Source organism: Balaenoptera ricei, chromosome 11, assembly GCF_028023285.1.
Source record: "Balaenoptera ricei isolate mBalRic1 chromosome 11, mBalRic1.hap2, whole genome shotgun sequence".
In the NCBI taxonomy this organism is placed as follows: Eukaryota; Metazoa; Chordata; class Mammalia; order Artiodactyla; family Balaenopteridae; genus Balaenoptera; species Balaenoptera ricei.
In genome coordinates this window covers 56368722-56391704 of record NC_082649.1, presented here as the reverse complement: position 1 = coordinate 56391704, position 22983 = coordinate 56368722, and the positions used below count along the sequence as shown (strand labels likewise).

The following is a 22983-nucleotide window of genomic DNA, read 5'->3' as shown; positions in this document are numbered from 1 at the left end:
GAGATCTTATCCTTAGAAAAATGCACATATGCTCATGAACATAATGTTTTGCAGGCAATATCAGGGATTTTATTTGATCTCTGAAGCCCTTTATGAGTACACTCTGGGTACAGCATGCCGACTAAAAAACCACTGCCCTAGGAGATCAAGTGAAAAGCAGTGTCAGAAACAGGCAGTTTCCCACCTGAATCAGTAAAGCCAGAAGTGCTGGCCACCAGGCGTGAGAGCCTATCAAAGGAGCTCGCGCCTCCACTCCCATAGGGAGAAGCAGCTACAGCATTGTAGAGAGGGCTGCGGAAAGATTTCATGGAATAAAAAGGCTATGACAATAGCTTTGCATTTAAGCTTTCTCACATTTAAGTCTGCTTTTACTTGTTAAAAAAAGTTAATACAGCATGTGGCCATAGAGGCTTTAAACAGGAACCCTTGCCTCCAATCTTTAGCCTGGAACCCAGGTCCCTTACGAATAATCTCCTTAAGATGGATGTGAGGAAATGCAGTGTGTAAAGGGAGTCACGCTGACCCCTTCTCCCTTCGACGACCTCCCTATGGACACGAGAATACACAAATGAAGTACAGCAGGGCAAGTGTCACCCCCATCATAGGCATGCATCAGTGACGTTACTTACTGTCACCTGGCTCTTGAGTGTCTGGCAATGTGGCACAGCTTTGGCAAGAAAAAAAAAAAAGCATAATGTTGTTTGTATATTATGTGGGTGATAAGTATTTGTTTATCAACGTAACTACTCATTCATAAACTATATGACTTGCCAGAACCAGACTAAGAGGGAAAATGTGTGTGTGCGTTTGTGTGTGTAAGAGAGAGAGAGAAAGAGAGAGAGAAAATAGAAAATAAGCTAGCCTTCAGAAATATTTCTCTTCTTCAAGGTCATCAGACAGGAACATTCTACCTCCAGTCCACAGTTGGCATCGTTATAATATCATGACTAGAAAAGATCCTCTCATTACTGCATTCCTGGATCCAGCAAACATAAGGAAAGGTCTACCATGTGTCTTGCTGTCCTTTGCACCCTCAATAATTCTGACCATGATAAAAGAATTTTCTAGAATCTTCTAGAATTGTACCTGGACATCAGCCAACTATGGCTACCTCCATCTCCTTCTCTCACACTCCTCTAATTCCCAAGCTCTGGGCCAGATTACTCAACTCAAAATTGTGTTTTAAGAAAGGCAGAGAGGATCTAGAGATCAGGGAGACTGGCTTGGGCTTAACACCTCTAGGGAGAGCAGTCCCCCTCCATGCTAGGCTGGCTTTGTAAGAACCTCCAGGAGCAAATCACACAGGAGGTCAGACCCTCCACCTGACTTAGTAACGCCAGAGGTGTTGGCAGCAGAGAGTCTACACAAAGGTGCTCATGGCTGTACCTCTGCAGAGGGAAGAGCCCACAGCATTTTAGGAGGATGCCAGATGAGTTCATGGAAGGGAAAACCTATGGCAATAGCTTGTCCTTTTCATTTCATTGCATTTAAATCCAGTTTTTTGAAACCTTTTAATTTGTATTTAATTTAATTGCATTTAATTTTGGCCACACTGAGGAAAAGGATAAAAAAAAAAAATACCCAACCGCATCTTCTTTGCGATTTGAACAATAGAAATTGTTTTCTGACTATACCCTTGAAAATTGTTCACAGAACTAATTCGATCTGAAAATGGGGTGGGGGGGATGAATATCACTATTTAACTTTGATATAATAAAATGTCCATACTTGCTAAGATTGCAGAAAATTCTGTGTGTGTGTGTGTGTGTGTGTGTGTGTGTGTGTGTTTAAGATCTACGACTCTTCTTTCTTTTCCTGTAATTCTTTCCTCTGTACGATGTTGGTCTTAAAAAGACAACCGTGTGGTATCTGCTGGCTAATATGAACGTGAAGGGATTTCTGCAAATCTGGCAACCTCTCTCTGTACTTACGGTCTATTTCATTGACCAAAATGGTATCTCTATTTCCCCACAGGTCACACCCTAGAGAACACATGCAAACCCTCGGCCCCTCCTCCATCACTTCCCTGAAGCAGGTCCTCTTCCAGAAACACCTCTAGTTTGCTGCCCTTCGGTTTGTTCCCTGCCTCCAGCTTCCCTCGTCCCTGCCATCTCCCTGTCTGGGGAACGAGGCTGCCTTGCTGCTGACGGAAGGACCGCACTCAAGAGGCAATGAAAACAACTACTCACATCGTGTGCAAATATTCTCTCCCTCACTCTCTGATATTCCTCTTCTCTCTCTTCAATTGATTTACTTCGTCTGTCATCTCTAAATGGATGCATTCTGTTTTGCTGAACAGAAAAAAGAAATCAGGAGGGTTATCCAAGTTGAGCTGTTGGAAATCTGCAGTTAAGAAAAACTGTCAGCTGAGAATAATAAATGTTCACTTAAGCAAATGGGGCGTGAAAAGTCTTACTCCCTCTGGTCCCTAAAGAAGCCGTGGTGGGGTACGTGTGTGGTGTGTGTGTCGTGCAATGGCAGGGGATGCCTGCTACGCCTGCTTGCTCCCTTGCTGGATGCAAGTAGCATGGGAGTTTCTGGAACGTAAGCTCCTGAATGTGCCTCAGGTATTCAGTCAGTTGGCTACGTGATGGGTCACGAGTCATGGGCTCTGTCTCCTTAGCAAACCTGTGTGATTTTGACTCCCCAAAAGGAGGCAGAATGGTGGTGAGAAAAGAGGAAGTGGCTAGTTCAAGGTGGCTAAGAGAAGAAATGGCTTTGAAAACTTGGGGACCGGAGCAACAGAGCAAGGCGGTAAAGAAGGGGACAGGCAGAATGGACGACGTGGGTGCTATTTCTCTACATCCTAACTTGTATTTTTATTCACTCAATGACTTATTCTGTGAATTGCGTCTGGGATAAAAAGAGGAACTAAATTCAAAAAGCTTGTCTGCTGATTAAGGTCGATGTCAAGAAATCTAACAATTCAAAGAACCCAGCATGAGGACTGCTGTTCTTCCCTCTGAGCCGCTTCCTGTGTCTCTACTGCCCTCCCATCTTATTCCTGCCGTTCCTCCCCAAATGCCCTGCACTAACCACGTCCATCCATCCATTCAACAAACACCCACTAAGTACAGGACACGGGCACATGTTCCAGAGTCAACTCGAGCCATGGTGTGGTTTGATGGTGGTGGCAGGAAATGAGATACAAATGACGAACGGGTTTTTTTTTAAAAAAAGTGCGTCAGAGATGCACACACTGGCTCACGGTGACTCACTGTGGGTAATTAAAATAATAACTTGAGTGAGACGCAGATTGTCTTACCTTTCAGCATTCTAAAGCAAAGTCATTGCCAAAAAAAAAATCTATTTGATTGTCAGAGACATAAAGGGTAACTGTAATGACACTTATATGACTTTCTACTGTTCCTCTTATCATTAAAATTTTGTTTTCTTTTGCCATTTACTTAGTTTTCTTCTTCATCACCCTGGATCCCACCCCCTCCATCCATAGAAAAGTCTCTCTAGCCTTGTCGAGGTCCCATGAGTAAGGCTACTCTAGAACAATGTAATGTTTTGTCACAAGCAAGAAACACGTAAGGAGGAAGTTCTGCTCCAGTTCGTGCAAAACAAGCAGACAACTGACATGGACGATAAAACATGGGAAGGGGAAGGGGTGGGGGACTGAAACCTGAACTCAATTCTTTGTTGTGAAGACTTATTTTAGGAGAGTTTGCAAAATCCACCTGGCCTCACCATAACAAGGTTTGTTGTTTACAGCTACATCAGTTGATCAGCGGTCCGTATTGACAATCCAGCTCAATGTGTGCACAACGGAAGGATAAAGCTGTAGGGAGGGGAACGACTGCCAGAGTTACACAGACACCTGGAAATGCAACTGACAAAGCTCTTCCCATCAGCTCGGAGCCTGCGGCATCCCAACCCCCCAAGACATGCAGCAGAGCCTGCGTCAAGCACCACCCATGCAGCCCAACACAGAGCCATCGCTGAAGCAACCAGGGTGTGGTGTTTTGCTACCCATTGAATGCCAAAGAGGGAGGCAGGGGGGAGGGGGGCAGGAGGTTTGGGGGGGGGACAGTCGTTTCAGAGGCAGGGGAGGTTTGGGAGGGGGAGCGGGGACAACAGAATGACAAGAACATCAGGCAGCCCACCTTCAAAAACAACAATGTCAGCCACTCTCAAACTTGAGAACCAACCTGAGTGTCTTCTTTATCAATACTAGAGTTATCTCGCTTCAAGATAAACCGCTTCTGGGATTCTTCACCTTTTTCATCTTTTAAATGTTCACAAAACCTTTGCTCTGGTCTGCCAGCAAAGTAAAACATATCAATAAAAAAAGTTTTTCCCCCTGTTTAAAGTTATTTTCTCAGTGTTTTTTCCACCCCCCGCACAGTGGCATTCAACTTTAAAAAAAAGTGTACACGTGGTTTTGATACTAGAATTGCTGGCAATATACAGGTAGGTAATAATGTGTCACTTCACAGGTGTTGTTTGAATACCTTTGGTTGTTTGGAATTCGGAGTCTTGTTTGCTGCATGCTGTTCACCATGGCTGAAGTTAAAAAAAATTTTAAAGGCCTGAAAATATATAGTGTATAGATGCTTTCTATAGTTATTTTGACCTCCATCACTCCTGAATTCAATCAAGTCCCCGCCCATATTCTCAAACAACTATACATGCTTAGAATTTGGGATTACCACATTAATTCACCAATGTCTGGAAACTAGGAGAACACTTTCTATTATATCTTCCTATTATATCTTCCCTTTCAAGAGCCTTCTGAATCTGTAGTGAGAGAGAGCCATCTACGGATTACTTCCATCTTTCTTTAATGACAAATGCTCTGGAATCTGGCTCCAGTAGACTCTGACATCCTTGACCATGTCTTGTAACTCAGTTCAGTAATAGGGGAAACTGGAGATATTTAGTTTAAACAACTTAATGTCTGATTAGCAAGGGGAAAATGCTCCAAGCAGTTATACACTATTGATTAGTCAATTGATTTTTTTAAGGTCCTCTTAATCATTTTGTATTATTACAGGAAAGGGCTCCACTTCCCTGTTAATTTCCCACCGGCATCATTGCACACCAAAGAACTCAATGAGTGACTTGGGCTTGGGTTCATCCCAGAGGAAGTGCTAAAATGTTCATTCCCCAGTTTAGAAGCAGTTGTAATTTACGGCTGTCATTAAAGTGTCTCTCATGTCTGATGTATTACTCTGAAGTCCCCTGGGTTCAGTATATATCCAGTCATTGGGAAGCCATGTCACAGCATCTATTGTTTAATATGACCAGCAATTAAGGTGACCAGTAATTAAGGGAATCTCATCATTAGCTCCAAAATAAGCAAACAGCACTTTGAAAACAAAGGAGCAGTTTAACTGTATAATTCAAACCTTGATGAGAAGCATTGTTTCCTTAAACGCACATACATAAAGTATAATAATAATTGGGGAGCAGACAAAACCAGAAAACTGAAATAATACCAGTTATAGCTTCTAGAATTGTATACAATTTCTGCAAAGTGATATCACTATCTTACTCAATCCTTGCAAAAAAAACTTTGATGTAGGAAAAGGAAATATTTTTTGCCTCTTTTACAGATAAAGAAACCATCCCTCGCTAAATCTTTTGACTCCAGTTTATAGATTCACCCACTAAGCCACAGGCATCAAACAGCCTATTCACATCCTTGCAGAGAAGTGATTCAGTCTCTCTCTGCTTCTGTTGTACTCAGTGGGCTGGAGGGCCTCACACCTCAGGATAAAGAACAAAAAATCTGCATCATATCATCTTCAATATCAATGTAAACGTTTTCCACCAAAATTAAGATGTAATAAAATATAGCAATTTGGAAGTGCGAATGCGACATTTTAAAATCAGAACAGAGTAAATGTGCACTTTATAAATAAGAGGTCATTTACAGTAGAGAAATTAAATATATTTTGGTGGAGCACAGTCACAGGTCATTTCAATCACTTATTAGACTATAAAGTCTGACAATACTAGCGTGAATAGCTACAGGTCACTGTAAACGAGAAAAATTCTCCAGGAGCTTTTCTTTTTCTTTTTTTTTTTTTTAGGAGCTTTTTTAAAGCTTCCCAACATTTTCAACCACTCAGATGTTGTTATATTGTTTTCTTTCCTTTCTTCTTAATTGACGTATAGTTAATGTACAATACAGTGATGTCCAAATTTTTTTTTAAAGAAAGCTTTTTTAAAGCTTCCCAACATTTTCAACCACTTAGATGTTGTTGTATTGTTTTTTATGTAGCATGTAAAATTAGGATATTAACTTAAGTACAAACGCTGATAGTATCAATGCTAATTAAGCCTCTTCTAATAGCCCCAAGCTCTGTAAACCTGATAAACTCTAGTCAATGAAATGATTTGCTGACTGCTAAATATACAGATATATTTCTTGTATTTGTTGCTAATCATCTATAAATGTTCATTTAGAAATGAAATGGTCTAAGAATGTGAACTTTTGGATTCATGAGCATAAGGTGAATTTGCTGCAGACTAAATTCTTCTTTAGGCAGAAAATCATTTAGAGTGAGATTTCAGCGTAGTAACCAGAGATGGAATGCAAGTTCCATGTGGGTAGGGACCTTGCTTTTTAAAAACTGAATCCTTAGTGCCTAGAACCGTGCCTGGCATATGGGAGGCATTTGGTTGGATGAACAAACGACTCAATGTATGAATGAATGAAAATTTAGCACAGCTGTATATAAATCACAGTAATTCAGGGGCAGATCAAAGAATCACTGAGTAAGATATACAGTCACAAATGTTTAAATTATAAAGAGCAGGAGAGAGTTTGGTTAGTAGGAGCATAAATTCAAATTTAGAGGGACTTCCCTGGTGGTCCAGTGGTAAAGAATCCGCCTTACGATGCAGGGGACGTGGGTTTGATCCCGGTCTGGGAACTAAGATCCAACATGCCGTGGGGCAACTAAACCTGCGCGCCACAACTACTGAGCTCCCGCAGCTCAACTAGAGCCCATGTGCCGCAAACTACAGAGCCCACACGCTCTGGAACCTGCGTACCACAACTACAGAGCTCACGTACCCTGGAGCCTGCACGCCACAACTAGAGAGAGAAAACCCGCATGCCACAGCTAGGGAGAGGCCCTTGTGCCGCAACGAAAGATCCCGCATGCCTCAATGCAGATCCCGCGTGCCACAACTAAGACCTGATGCAGCCAGAAATAAAGTAAAATAAATAAATGAATAATAAATAAATCTTAAAAAAAAAATTTAGACCATTAGGAACATCTTTAAAAATCAGATTTATGTTTGGCTTCAAGTCAATTGTGTTATTAAAGAAAAGCTTTTCACATTTGAGGATATCTTGGGAAAAGAGGTGGAAATGGGAATTTTAGCTTTTCTAGTTTGGGAACTTCTCAGTTAAAATGCCATTATAGTTACGAGAGAGCTATTCAACCATTATTTTTGAAACTTCATTTGCGTTTCTTCATAGTGCTGATTTATTCTTTTTTTCACAGCAAGAAAAATACGTCCATCACATAAGCAAGAGTAGTCAAAGGAGCTTGTTTGAATCAATAATGTAAATATTATTTAGAACAATATTTGTTACTCTGATATAAATTATGCAAACTGCATCTTGCACGACTGCTTTTCAAGTATTTTGTTTAAATTTGTTTTCAAACATTAGAAACTAAAAGTCCAAATTACTAATCCCTTCTTGATTTTCCAAAAATATTTTGAAAGGTTAGAAAGTAACCATTTGAAGTTTGCATAAAAGGAATAAAATAAACCTAATAAGATTTTTCCAGGTTGATTTTATAGAGAATTACCTAGAGGTAAGGAGTAATTTTCGGTTTAAACTCATGCAGACTATAGTTTATTACTGAAGTATTATATGTGATTACACTAAAAATTACTGGTAATGCACCATTATATTAGAGCTTTTAAAAATCCTTTTTACCACTAATTTAACATTATAGCAATATTATTTCTTAGCCATAAAATGAATGGAACTAAAGTAATATATCATGGACCTTTATTTAAAATGGTAATGAATTATTTTTAATGTATCTAGATGAGGATATAACTCTAAGAAAAACTCCTCAAGGCTGCAAAAGGTCAAGGTATTTATTAAATTAATGATAACTACAGTTTACTATGTATCTCATGGCCATGCATTATACATGCCTACATTTTTTTTTCCTGGAACATTTCAGTCCATGAGTTATTATTTTTAGCTGTCTCTTTATCATTATCAAAAAGCAGAGGAAACAAATTTAATGTTTTTTCTTTTTTTTCAAAATTTATTTATTTAATTTTATTTATTTATTTTTGGCTGCGTTGGGTCTTCATTGCTGTGTGCGGGCTTTCTCTAGTTGTGGCAAGTGGGGGCTACTCTTCCTTGTGGTGCATGGGCTCCTCATTGTAGTGGCTTCTCTTGTTGCGGAGCACAGGCTCTAGGCGTGTGGGCTTCAGTAGTTGTGGCACGTGGGCTCAGTAGTTGTGGCTCACGGGTTCTAGAGCACAGGCTCAGTAGTTGTGGTGCACGGGCTTCGTTGCTCCATGGCGTGTGGGATCTTCCCGGACCAGGGATCGAACCTGTGTTCCTTGCATTGGCAGGCAGGTTCTTAACCACTGCGCCACCAGGGAAGTTCCTAATGTTTCTTCTTGATTAAAAAAAAAATAGTTTCCTCTTCTTAAGTTTTAAAAAAAAGTGTTTTCCCACAATTCATAGCAGGTGTCTACTGTGACACTCATTGATCATATGTGGTGAGCAGTACTGGCATTTCCAGTCTGTCTTGGCATCCCCAGTCAAACCTTTCAAAAGTTAGAACTAACTCTTCATTGTTCCTTATTAGACAGAGCTCATGAATTGACAGGCAGTATGGCTGAGTGAAATACTGCGTAAGACCATCAAACTCTATCTTCTAGTCAATTGATTCCAATTTTAGTTAGATTTCTTTCACCTGAACCTTAAAAAAAGATGAGGATGCTTTATTACTTTTTAAAAATCTTTTTGATCTAGAAGTATTTTCAGTGGTTTATTCTCACTGCCATTTGGTTTCCATTTCTTGAAACTAAATGTATTACTTCTCGTCCAAATAGTTCAGTTTAATCCCTCCCCCTCACATACGCACAAATGAAGAATTCAATTCTGCTAAATGCGGAGGAGCACAAAGGGACGTCTTTGAATTTCATACTGAATAAAGGAAAGATGGTCATCAATATGCATGAAAGGTTGCTGTGCACAACAGGGTGAAATATTTTGATGTCAGAGACATTCGTCAAAAATATTTTAATAGTCAAACATATTACAGAAGTCTAAGTGGCCTTGTTCCCTTAACACGTGGAAATATTCAATTACGATACTGACAACTGATATCTCTTATTTAAAAAAGAAAGTCCTATGTTCTTTACATATTTCACGATTTCCACTTCCACCTTGTCATTTTATACCATTTTATTCTCTTTTAAATGAGACTACCCCTTACAAATTCAGCATTCTAGCATTTAAGTTTGGAAACCAAACATCTTCAACCAACAGACTACAACTTCTCTTTCTACTCTATACCCCAATTCCATCTTTCCTGAAGTCATGGTGATACACTCACGGCCTCTCCACTAGCAGAAATCTTTTTTTTTTTTGGTCATTTGTATATGTTCTTTGTTGAAATTTCAGTTCATTATATTGACCATTTTTATTTTTTGAATTTTGAATTTTATTTATTTTTTATACAGCAGGTTCTTATTAGTTATCTATTTTATACGTATTAGTGTATACATGTCAGTCCCAATCTCCCAATTCATCCCCCCACCACCACCCTCCCCGCCACTTTCCCCCCTTGGTGTCCATACATTTGTTCTCTAGAAATCTTAAGATTAATAAGACACAGGAAATACACCAAGAAGCTTCATTGTACACAACCAGGCTCTGGCCTTCAAGTATGCCCTACAACTTCCCCCAGGGAGAGTGCTAACGTGACTGCTCCTACTAAAGGTGGATCTAGAAGCAACAAAGGGAGTCTGCAGAAACGGGGCCTAATTCTGCTCCCTAGAGGAGGCCAAGGTGCATGATGGAAGGAACCAAGTCGCCGTAATCTGGCTCCCTCCAAACTACTCTACATATAGGAAAAGACTATATGTAGTATTTATATGTATAGTCAACCTCCCTCTAAACTGTCCCAAACTGTATAATACAGATAATGTCTTTACACATTTATATACACAGGCTTGCACTTACACACCATGTAAACCTCGGTCATGGCTGAGTGGCAGGAGCCGTGGATTTCAGTCTTGATCTTCTGTGAAATGACCAGGTAAGATCAAGACAGGAACCTCAGTTTTCTCTTCTGTAAAACAGTCTAGCTTTATCTACCTAGAATGTTGAGAGCTAGACAGATAGATAGATAGATACACAGATATTTGGAAAGTATTATTACTGCATGGGAAAGCTCTTTTTAAAAAAAGTTATACTAAGGATATTAACATTATAGAAGGTACGCGCATGTTTCATTTCCAAAATTAAACAGTAAGTTATATGTTCAACACTCAAAGGCCCATAAATAATTTCAAGTTGTGAAAGGAACACAGCACACTTATTTTCTCTCCTCACAATGTATGTCTGTCTATCTACAGACACATGTTCTCTGAGGTATTTGAGAATAATAATATGAGAAAATATATTTTGAGAGACATGATGCAGAGTTTGACCAATGTTAATAAATAAAGGTCTTAACTTTGAGCTGGACTATTGTTTAAAGAACTAGGTTGTCTGTTCAGTAAATAAAATCCCACGGTTTTCCTGAGAGTAATGTGATTCTTAGTTAGGTTTCTGACCGTTGGCTTTAAGTCAGATTATTTTCAACGCTATTCCTATAAAAAGTGCAGAGTAAATTTGTCCTGTTTAGAAATGACAGGATGCCAACCAACCGCTCACAGATTTCCAAGAGGCACTTGAAGAAAGTGATGCTTAGTCCTCTTCAGAGGATTAGTAAGCAAGCGTCGTATCAGGGTGCTGCTCAGTTTATGCCTGGTGCCACTCACATTCCCAGACAAAGGAAAAGAAATACAACAGACGTGGAAGGAAAAGTATGGATTTTTTTGGTTTGTTCTGGTATACATGCACTTCATCACCTGCAGGGAGTGAGTGCTTAAGGGTCAAGAACTGATGACTCCCATCTTCAACCTGAGTCCCTTCAGGAAACGTAAGCACAACAGATGTCCACTGACCCTGCTGTGCTGCTGGCCACTCCTCTCTGGTCTGCCCTCTGAGAAGGGGTCAGTCCCCCAGTCCTTTTCATAGGGCAGTCATCATCCATCACCTCAGGGATTCTTAGCAAAGTCAACTGGGCTCAACTGCTTCACTTAGAGAGAGGCTTTGTTTAGCACCAGAACAAGTTTCATGGTTCTTGTGATTTACCAAATAGCTAGCTCAGTGAACCATCCTTTCTGCAACAAACAAGCAAACTACCACAGTCACTATAGGCCGCTCATCACTCCAGGCCAATACCCACATCCACACTTCTCAGGAATCGGGACCTTGTGCTCTTGAGCACTGGACTCTTAAGGTGTCACCCCCAACCTCTGCCTTTGAGCCACTATTCTTGTTTCATGATTGCAGGGGCCTGTATCCTCTTTCCACAGTAGATCTGCCATTTCCTTTCCTTGCTTTGCTCTCTTAGAGTAGGGGATTGGAGGCAATGACAGTGGGTGGATGTGAAAGACAAAAGAAAAAATATTCAAGAGATGACAACATTTTAACGTGAAATTTATCTGGAACTAGTTAAATGCTTACTCTGACATATGTGAAGACATTCAGATACACGTGGGATTTTCTCTGCCTATGACTGATCTTGGCCTTTTGGAAAATACTAGTGAAAGTAGATGGTTTCTCGTCTCCCAATGATACACCCTGAGCATACATCTTTTCTCTAAGAAGGAGAAAATGGAGGGGGGGGGGCGCGTAAAAATTATCTAATAAGAGAACAATGAGCTGCTTCGGGCTAAACACGTAGAAAAACAAGCAAAAGAGAAAAAGTGAAGATCAGAAAGAGAAACAAAGAGAAGAATATAGCTTCTCATGAAGAAAACAGACCCATATATTTGTAGCATTTAAATATTTTTTAAAAAGCACTGTTCATCTTTTAGCCTCAATCCTCAATACTTATCAAAAAAGTAACATGATAGATAGTAAATACATTCTAAATTATCACTTGCACTACCAAATTGCACAGACCCTAGTACCTCTGCCCCAGATTTCCAAGGGGCTCATTTGGTGTCACCACCTAATCTGACAGTCAACAAAGAATGTCAACAGAAAAAATTTAAAAGTGCTAGAGAGTGAAACATATTTCTAGCAATAAATGGGGGAAACAGAGCCCAACAAAAGCTGGAAAAAAAAACCACCACATAGTGAGCCTCAGCTCAAAAACTGCGTTATTTCAACAAAAAGCAGTCAATTCTAATGAGAGGCATCCCCAGCCATTCAGATCCAATTCTTGGAACAACAGATGTGCTGGATGGCTGTAGGTGACATACACTCACCTGTTCTCACCCTGGCTAGCCCTGAGAATCAACAAGGATGCAGTGGTGCCAGGCTAAGGTGACTTTCCTTTGCTAAGTCTCTAAAGTGCATCAGTTCCCTCAGAAGAAGGCACCTTTTTGGAACGTATCCCAGATGAACATGATTCTTATTTTCTACTCTCTCAGGACTGCTACATCCTTAACCCCATGCTCCTGTGGCTATGACATGAAAACATGCATTTGGACAATTGAATTGCTTGGAGCAATAATTTTGTATTAACACAATGGATACGTTTATCTCCTGTACCGACATCATCCGTAAGTGTAGCTTTTTCATTCCTGAAAACGCAGATCGAAATGGAGTATAGGAAGTTTCCACTGGATGGCTGTCACCCCCTACCAAATACTGCATCTTTTTTTCCCCAAATATCACATCTTGTAGCAGTGATAAATAGAGAAAATCTGGCAAGAACTATCATTTTGTAGGAAGTCTCTGTTATTTATTGATACCACTGAGTTAATCTTCAAAAAGATCTTCTCCCTCAATCATTGTTTCTTATCAGACAACAAAAGACTTAAGAGTTGAAAATCCCAACCAATCCCGGAGATCTTGAGGATTTTGCCCAAGATGTTTTGGATGTTTTTGCTTTAAAGAAAGTTAGATTATTTAAGAAAATTGTTCTCAGCATTAGACACACTGGTTTAGATCCCAGCCACACTGAGCATTCCTTCTCTGTTAAGTCCAAAATTGAACTTGAGTTTGTGCTTAATGTTCTTCTTCTGTAAAATGAACCTCTAATGACTTATGTTATATGTTTTTAATATTAAATGAAATAACATACATTAAATAAGAGGTAAAGTACCCAGTGCAATTGAACAAACATTAGGTAATGTTCTTATAAGAGATTATACCACTTAACTAACTGAGAAGTCTGAAATAAGTTTTTTCCATCGTGAAAGGATGGATGTATTATATCTGAAGATATTACAGAAAATACTAGAAGTGAGTGTGGTACACACATGTGTATGTATAATCCTCATAGTCTGTTGTCGTGACTTAAATATTTTGAACTTCCGGTGAAACTATTTTCTCTCCATGAAAAACTTAGTATTTTCAAGTCACGTTCTATAATTACTTGAACTGCTGACAATCTAGAAAAACAGGAATTCTGGAAATAAATCCCAGCCAATATCTAGCTGATATACATCCACGCCAGAGGAACACCTTATATGCCAGCTCAGTGTCATTGAAAAAGAAAAATTAAAAGTTAAATAAGAAAGTGTTTTCTCTCCCTCAGCCCTCTAGTTCATTTTTATATCTTCCATCCACGTTTTTCTGTATTTCTCCCAAGCTGCAGTGCCATTTAAAATATGCATTTGTAATGTATTTGCTTCAGAATAGCATAAAACTGTACACATTGAAAAGGTATTCCCAAAACACAAAACCCACAAGGAACCATCTGAGGAATTTCCATCTCAGCCTCCCTCCTTTATAGAAATGGAAACATTTTCATCTCATAATATATCTAAATCAATACAGTCCCCACGACCATCACATGCCAATTGTGCTGATGGCACAACTCTTGAAATTTTCAGAGTCAAAGAAATGCAAGACACCTAGAACTTGAAGAGATGTTCCCTTTCAAACTTCAACTCCATGAGAACATGGCAACAGACTTCAAACATCAAATGTTATCATTTCCCACAGAACAGTATTTATTTCTCCTTTGCTGAAACTGCCCAAAGTGATTCAAAGGTCCTGGAAATGTGACTTGTTAAGGACATTTGTAAAAGGACATTTAATTCATCCTTTTCTCTTGTTCTAAAGATATTAACCTCCCCCATCCCCATCTCAACCCCCGGCAGGAGCCACTCAAATCGAGGACGGTCAGAAAGGCGTCTGGAATAGGACAGTAGGCCTTGACAACTGTGGATGAAAGATTATTAAGCTCAACTCCTCAGAAAATACCTTGATTGTCCATGACATACAGTCATTTCTTTTTGTTTAGGACTCACAGAGTGAGGATCAAGGGTGTGGATCAAGAGCAGGAACCGGACAAAACGCCTAGCAGCCTGGGTATTTTGTTGTAGCAGCAATACCTAAAGGTGTACCCTGCATAAACTCTCCTTCCGCTCTTCCTGGAGGCATGAACACATGGGGTCTATTGGAAACTGGCCATTTAAAAAAAAAAAGAAAAAGAAAAAGAAAATCTAGTGCTCTTTTGGAAGTGAAGAAGTCTGATATTATGATAATATGATGCTCATTAGCAGAAAATAAAAGGTTTAAGGGACAAATTACGTCCTTTAGTGGTATATGGAAACTTGCAAGAATCATAAGGATTTCGAGAAGAGCTGACCAATAGAACTTTCTGAAGAAATGGGAATGTTCTCTATATGCTCTAATAGGTGCACTTGAAATGTGGCTAGCCTGACTGAGGAACTGAATCTTAACGCTCAAATTTTACTTAAATTTAATGAACTTAATTTAAAATGTAAATAGTCATACGTAAGTAGTGACTACTATATCGAACCGAGTGAGTTCAGAGTCATCACTCAGAGTTTACTGAGAGCCTTTATACACTGGTTTATTTTCTCAAAAACTGTTATACAAGGAAACAGGTCTCAAACATGTGTATTAATATTTATGACTATGCGACTGCAAAATCACAGTGAATTAAACATAAATGCACTATCTCTACTAGTTGAAACTGTACCAATCTACTTGACCTGTGGGCTTTTTCCATGTCTGTTATGGCCTTACAGAGAAAGAGGTGAAATTAGAAGGAAAGAGTCACTTGCTTGCCTATTTTGCATTAGTATCAGAACGTCATAAGAAAAACCAGAATGGAGACTGAAAAACAACAGCAACAACTAGGAGTATTTGATGGAGAGGGAAGATGTAAAGGATTAAAGGATAGTGATCTTTCATTCCTACTACTGTTCACAATAGGAGGTCCACGTGCCAACAATCAGATAAAGTGGAAAGCTAATACATTTTAAGATGTATTTTGCCAGCACAGTAGAATGCAACCATAGGACCCAAGAATTCTGAAGCTCCAAGGGCCTTTAAACATTATCCATTTCAAACTCTCCTGCAGATAAATAAGTAATTTGAAGCCCAGAGAAGTGAAGTGTTCAGTGTTCCTGAGATAAGAGTCAACCTCAGTCCCAGATCTCCTAGTTTGAGTTCTCTCCACTATGACTTTCACGCTCATTCTGCTGAACACAGACTGAGTCTTGAGCAGAGAAAGAGCCTCATCTCCATCCCAACAAGTCCCAACCTCCGGTGAGTAGAAAATAATGTTTTAACCACGCTGCTGTGCTTGATACAAAAGTTCCCTCTTCACTAACACGGCATTCCTAAAAACCATGCAGTTTTCACAATTTACCAAACACTGTGAAAAAAGAAATTATAATACACAAATGTCTTAAGAGAATGCTTTATATAGGGACAGTTTTTCAGTTTAATGTGTATTTTTGCTATGCAAGTGGTTTGTGCTGTACTTAAAGGAGACATGAGTTCAAGAGGGACAGTTCCAAATTACCAAAGCAAATGACTAGTCATCTTATGCTTTTTGGTGACTCAGTGGCACCATGAAAAGTCATTAAGATAGAAGCAAACAATTACTGAAAGGAGCAAAACCAAACAAGCAACCTCCTTTTAGATCTAGAACTTAGATATTAGTCAGCTCAAAAACTCTCATTTTACCGGCGAAAAAACTGAGAGGGCAGATTTTAAATGACTTGTTTCAAGCCACACAGCTAGTAAGTAAAAGAACTGGGTCTTAGAGGCAGGACTTTTGTCTCCAGGTTTGGAATTTTTTGTTATTCTAAAAACCACAGTAAGATCGATGTCTATAAACCAGAGAAACAAAGAAAAGGACAATTATCCTATGTATGTCATTGTTCTTTTAAAATGTCTGTTATTTTTCATTGGAGGTATATTTGACATAACACGTTCCATGCTTTGTATGTAATCATAGGGATTACTGATGGAAGGAAGAAAATTGTGTTTCACGAGTTATGTAAAAGATCAGGCAATAAGTACACGGTATGGCCTAAATTTTATCAACTTGCCTGGTCCTCAGATAATCTTCTACAGATAAATGCCACTACTGCTGATAAGAGCAAGAGATAAATAACACTGCACATTTTAAATGCCATGTACTTTGAATTTTATACTGTGCTCTTATAAATGAATCCACAAGAGAAAAAGCAAATGCTAAATAAATACAGTGGTGGGGCTTACATTCTTGTGTTGCTGGTTTTGTTGATGATGACAGATTTCCCTGTTTGATCCACGTTGTGATCCAACCCAAAGTAAGCTGCCACTCGATGGACAAGCATCCTCTGATAGGACGACATCTGAGGAAACTTTTTATAATGATTACTGGAAAGGAATACAAGAAACAGCAGAATCAGCATATTCGTTTCTGGCCTGTAGTACATTTTAGAGGTACACACACAAAACCATTTCTTTTTCATCCAAACCATTAAGCTTATTTCATTTCTGGCATCACTTGATGTCCTCATTTCCAGACACATTTTCCACTTACAGATGTATTGATTAAGTTACAATAAGTGTTTTTGTTTTACAGTTGCACATTTCTCAGACCACAGAGAACTTAATGTCCACTGGAAAGTGTTCTGTTTTGGTCCAGGATACCTTATCAACAGAGCCAGGCACAGGACAAATGACATGACATAATACGGGACTGCAGATGCCTATCTGGAGATATGTCATTACATGGTTGACACTGAAAGCAGTACAATTATTTCCAGGCATAACTGACTACAGCCAGCTGGCGCCCATTAAAGAACTATAATACAAATGAAAAGGGTCGCTTCTTGTTACTGCTACTCTATGCTAATCAGTGGCCCCCTGTTTATAGACATTTTGTCAGGAATTTAACAAGCAGGAGCACACATGGTCCAAGCAACAATTCCCATCAGCACATAGCTCCTAACTCCAATAGCATCTCTATTTAACGAGTCAGCAAACACATTAAATAATGTTTTATCTATCCCTAAATCTTTCCAGAATGAATAATTAAACCCAAATACCAAACTAAGACACATCAGATTAATTAACCGGCATTGCAATTTAACATACTTGTTGTCACCAATGAAATCAATAATTTCCTGTTCCATTTTCAAGAGTATCATCCTGTCTCTGCAAAATAAATGTTAAAATGAAAAGGCTTTATGTACTTTCCATTCCCAAAGACTTAACAATTTCATTTATATGTATGGAAAAGATGGTTTAAATCTATGTGGCTACAAATCAGTATCTAACTCTCCTCTGGAATATGCTGTCCAAATACCTGTAATTCCGTTCTGTTTAAGATTATTTCTCATTTGTTAAGTATTTTGTAATATTGAAACTCCTGTAGTTTTTAATATTAATTAAGGCATGCAAGGTATTAGGCCCATAAAACACATCAAGTAAATTTTATATTTTAAATTGATAGGAAATTGGAGCAAAGCTAAGCCTAAGTAGTTGGTTCTATAGCTGTACTGAAGCATATTTGGTTTATCTGACATTGATTCTCATTCTCTATTTTTTCCCCTTAATCAGTATCTCTTTGTGACCAGAAAAGCAGAACTTGTAAACTGTAATTTACTCATTGGATAAGTACCCAGGAATTAAGACTATTTATAAACAGTAAACATGCAAACTATTTGCAGAAAAAAGAAAATACAAGAGACAGTTTAAGACATCAGAGAAGAAGCCTGCCTTTTACAACTCTCTTCTTAGAAGTGTTTGGATTAATGAGTTTGATTGTAATATTCTACTTGACTCTTCTAGAAATGAGAGGTTTACTTAATAATTTACCTGGAATTATTCTTTAATGTGTTAATCAGAAACTCGTGTAAGTCTATGCCTGTAGAATCCGTATATTCTTGGCTGCAATCTGAAACAAATAGCAGGATGGAGTTGTCAGAAAGGCCGATGGGGAGGTGGGGTGGAAAAGGTTTTCCCAACCTTTCCCGATCCCTTTTGCTCAGGTAAACTTTAGGTGAAGCTATTGGTGTGAAAGATACATGTTACAAAACTAGCAACCTGGTAATATTACATCAGGATGAAAATTAGATTCGGGGATTGAGAACACCCAGTAAATTCCCAGTGTGGAAACTGTCATAGGAGAGGAAGTGGGCACAGTCTGGGTGGGTGGGTGGAGTCAAGTGTCAGGTGTTCATTCTGTGCTGTCAATCAGCAAGGGCATGACCTCCCCGTGACAGTGAGGGGTACTCCCAACCCACAGAGAGAGCTCTCAAGAGTTTGAGATACCATGGAACTCTCTTTCTCTTAAAACAGAGAAGGCAAAAACTGAAAGTTCTGTTATAAGACTGTCTAAATATTAATCAATACAAAGTATAGGAGGGCACTAAATATTTCCAAGTCTTTCAAGTATTTTGATGCTGGCTAAAGCTTAATTTCTAAAGCCATCTTAGGAAGCTGTACTTCTTTACTCTTGGATACACCGTGGTTTTAGATATTCAGCAGCAGAGATAATCATTATAAGCAGGTATGTGGTTATAGAGCATAATATGAGAAGTAGTTGTCATTTCTCAGCTGATAAGATGCCCTATGCTCTCTCAGTTATTTTTTAAAAAAACAGTCTACTGCCAAGCTATTTATTCATGGTATTCTTCATTTCAACTTAGTTTTGTTTTTCTCTCTCTCTCTTTTTTTGGGTTTAGTTTTGTATAATTATATGTAAGGCAACAATTTGAAAAGCCCAGATTGTAGATTTGGGGTTTTAGAAAGAATAACTTTTGGGGAAGAATTTTTATTGAAGTAGAAGTGTGTATATTTTAAATGAGACATTATGGAGCAGTATATGGGTTGCAGAGACCAAATTCATCTGTGCCAGATAAAATGTTAATATGTGTTTCATTGACATTGGCATATATATCTGTGCTTTGGGGATAACAACACTTATGACTTACCAACTGAGAATTGCTAATCCGCTATCTGTCTTTTAAGATAAACATGAAAGTTAAGATATAAAACTGGGTACTATTACTGTTCATCAATTCAAGTTAACTGGACTAATAAACCTGAATTAAGAACATATTTATATTCACTCCCTTGTACAAACTTCTCATTGAAAATAGGATATCCAAACGAATATCCAAAGAAATATGTGATCCTAAAAATAACCTTTCTAGATACACAAAAATGACACCATGAACAGAAAAAAAAAATCAAGGTCACATCACCTTTTACACACACACATACGTACACATATAAAATTATATGCAGAATTTGGTGGGAGGTGATATGTGTGTAAAATCTAGAATGTATTCTGTGACTATTTATGCGTCCAAATTAAGTTAAGGAAACATTTTCACATTCACCTTTTGATAACATTCTGATCTTGGGTTTTTCACAGGTTTTATCTTTGTTTTTATCCTTTTCTTTTTCTCTTTCAGAGTCATCTTTCCTAGATTTATCATCCTCTTGCAGGCTGGGAAAACTGGAAAGCTGTAAATGAATTGATTCCTGTTGGGGAAAAAATATAATAATTTAGGGCCAGATTTAAGAATCTCTGTCTGGTTTCCATTTTGCACAGAGATTATTAAGAACAGGAAAATGAAAGCCAGGTGCAGATTTTTTTTTTTCTTAAATGGTAAAAAATTAAACCTGTCAGAAAAATAATTGCTCTTTAAAGTGAATTAAACTTCAGAAGTCAATGGAAGGTCATGAGAAGTATATAGTACTAAAACTTTGCCTCATGAATATTAACCATAAGCAAATTAAATTCCCGTAGATAACAACACTTATTTTCTCTACAGGTTTATTTTTAAACACCTAGGAAAAATTTTCTTTATCAATAAGCTTGCATCACAGGTCCTGTCATGTCTCAAAAAAAAAAAAGAGGCTTCTGCAGTTCTTTTCTATAATTCCTTGTAAGGAAAAATTGGCACCAACACAGACAGACAGATACTATGAATCATAGTCACGGAAAAGACAGACATAAATAAAGGCCATGACAGCCAATTTACAATTAAAAATCTGTTTTAGAACCATATCAATAATGATTTCTATCACTATGAAAACTCAAGATATAGAATTGCAGGAATCCTAGGTATGGGTTATTATCATACATTGTTTACAAAGGCTATTAATAAATCATCATAATATATGGTTACAATAAGCACTGCCTTTTAGAAAAGGTAGAAAATAGGACTATATTTTCCATCAGTTATATTTAAATATTTAATATTATTTTAATTCTAGCATCAGTTAATCCTTTCCAAGATGTAAGATTCTCTTGAACTGATGCTTGGTTGACCATTTACAGTATTGGGACTGGATCCACTTTTATATTTATTGATTTTTCACTGAAAACAGATCATTTTGTATTAACTCATTTATCAGCCATTTGGTTGATAGTATGTTCACTGTTTTGAAGAAGAATGAGCCAAATTATGTTTTTCAGTTTTATGAAAAAACTACACTATGATTAAAACTATGACAAATGAGCCAACATTAAGCCCACTGGCTCTTATGTAAGAGATGATTTGATGGGAAAGCTTTCTTCTACTAGTGACATTAACATTTATGATGTAGGAAAAAAAATATTCCCAATGACTAATAGTGTTTCTCACTGATAACTAAACTAATGCTCCTCTACATGTGACTAAACTATGCCTCTACATCCTCAAATTATGGTCAATCTGGGATTCTTAATGGTTCTTGGTAAATCAAGCAGAAAACAAAAGTCCTCCAAAGCCAAGTTTCTTTCTTGGGAGGGGTTCCATTGTGTATTCCAGGCTGGAATAAAAAGTCACCATGTTTGGAAAGATGCATGATACAGAGGATGAAATAAAACACATTCTCATGGTAAATATTTGTCTTAGCCGGGTTTCCTGATATCCACATGTTTATCCTCGGGATGGACATATACAAATTATGTAAAACTGAGTGTAATTTGATTTTAAGGTCTTTTATCACAGGACTTGGGACAGAAACGTCTCAGTCTGCAAAGATTCAGGCAGACTTTGGGGTTACGGTTTGCTTCCACTTGCTAAGGAAACAGCTGGAACATTTCTGGCTCTGAGTGGGGAAGAATCGATTCGACAGTGGATCAGGGGAGGAAAGTGATGGTACCAGGCCATGGCAGTGGTCTCATTGCTTCTTCAAAACCGATTGAACCATCCAGCCTCGGTAAGTTTGAATCTAAAATCAAAGAGGCTTGGAAATATAAATGTAAGAGCACAGGCTAAAGGACATCATTTACCAAAAAAATGTACAAACTCATGCCGTGTGTTGACAAATACGATACTCAGAAAAATACCTGTCTTTTTCTACACATTCTGGTGTTGAAAGAACACACAAAAGTGCTATAGAGTTGGTAAAAAACAATCTGTTCTTTTTTAATATTTTTATTGATATGCTCAATAATAAAATACAAGTATTAATAAATACATCGGTACAGGATAAGTTTATGTCCAACAACAGGAAAAGAATGATTCAAGGTGCAGTAATACACTGATAGGTAAATAGTATAACATTAGAAAAGCAAAACTCCTTTAACTTAAGGGCAGGCTGAATCATCAGCTACGGGTCTGAGATCAAGTAATACAGGTAGCAAGAGTTTTTCCCACGCAGGAAAATGAAGGCAGTTTTCCAAATACTGTGAATATACAAACATTGGGGAAGCAATACAATCCGTATACTGTATACTTCGGCCAGTGTTCTCAGGGATTCAGTTCCCACATTTTGTTTAAGTGCCGGTAGTACCTAATGAAGGCATTGCATTCAAGCTCAAAGGTCTGCTTCTTTATTTTCTAAAAGAAGTAGCACGGCCACTCGCTTATTTGTGTGTCTATCAGCCCCCTGCTTCCACCACACCTCAGCCAGTCCAAAGAGAGGCTTGCAAGCTCTAATTTCTACAAAGCTAGTCTTAGTTACTCAGCTTGGAACCAGCAGGAACAAAGCACCGTTTGCCTCTTATTTCTCTGCACCAATTGTATGGAGAACCTAGACTTAGGTCCAGGATGGGCACAATGATACAGATGATCTCTTAAAAAATTTCCTCCTGGTACTTGTCAAATAGGATAAAAAGCAGATGAAATCTATAAAGGCTGTCCTCCTCTGCCTGGCATTAGAAGTGGGGGGACCACTGGGGCATTACTTCTCCCAGAGTCTGTCATTCTGCAGAGTTAACATATATTGTGTGCATTACATCACAAGCCATCAATCAATGTTGAATAATATAAGCTGTGATATTCACATTATTCCCCCTTTTCAATCTCCCTTAAAAGAAGAAGCACAAATAAAATGCTGAACAAAAGCCACATGTTTCTCAGAGCCCAAGTAAAATAAAGCCTGTGTATGAAACATAGGGATGGCTACTGAAAGCTAGCCAGCCCATGCCTTACGACATGGGTGGCATATTAAGGAAATGAGGCTAGGGAAGAAAAATACTTAGGACAAAATCTATAAGGAATTTATTTTTGGTCCTTTTAAAGAAAGTGCTCTCAATGCTCTCTGTA

At 38.3% G+C, this 22983-nt stretch overlaps 1 protein-coding gene across 16 annotated transcripts in view; it reads right to left on the bottom strand.

The window, feature by feature from the left end:
• ARPP21 (cAMP regulated phosphoprotein 21) overlaps positions 1–22983 on the bottom strand; it is a 156607-nt gene that overhangs the window by 83915 nt on the left and 49709 nt on the right. For 10 of the 16 annotated variants that reach the window (XM_059939115.1, XM_059939123.1, XM_059939121.1 and 7 more), the window contains exons 6-11: positions 19840–19984; positions 18311–18389; positions 17588–17647; positions 16724–16864; positions 4158–4266; positions 2190–2291 (exon numbers count right to left, since the gene is read on the bottom strand). In XM_059939115.1, the coding sequence (XP_059795098.1) occupies positions 2190–2291; positions 4158–4266; positions 16724–16864; positions 17588–17647; positions 18311–18389; positions 19840–19984 (636 nt within the window). Of the gene's footprint in view, positions 1–629; positions 668–2189; positions 2292–4157; positions 4267–16723; positions 16865–17587; positions 17648–18310; positions 18390–19839; positions 19985–22983 lie in introns of all 16 variants that reach the window. The other 6 variants (XM_059939120.1, XM_059939131.1, XM_059939127.1 and 3 more) reach the window with 2 other exon arrangements.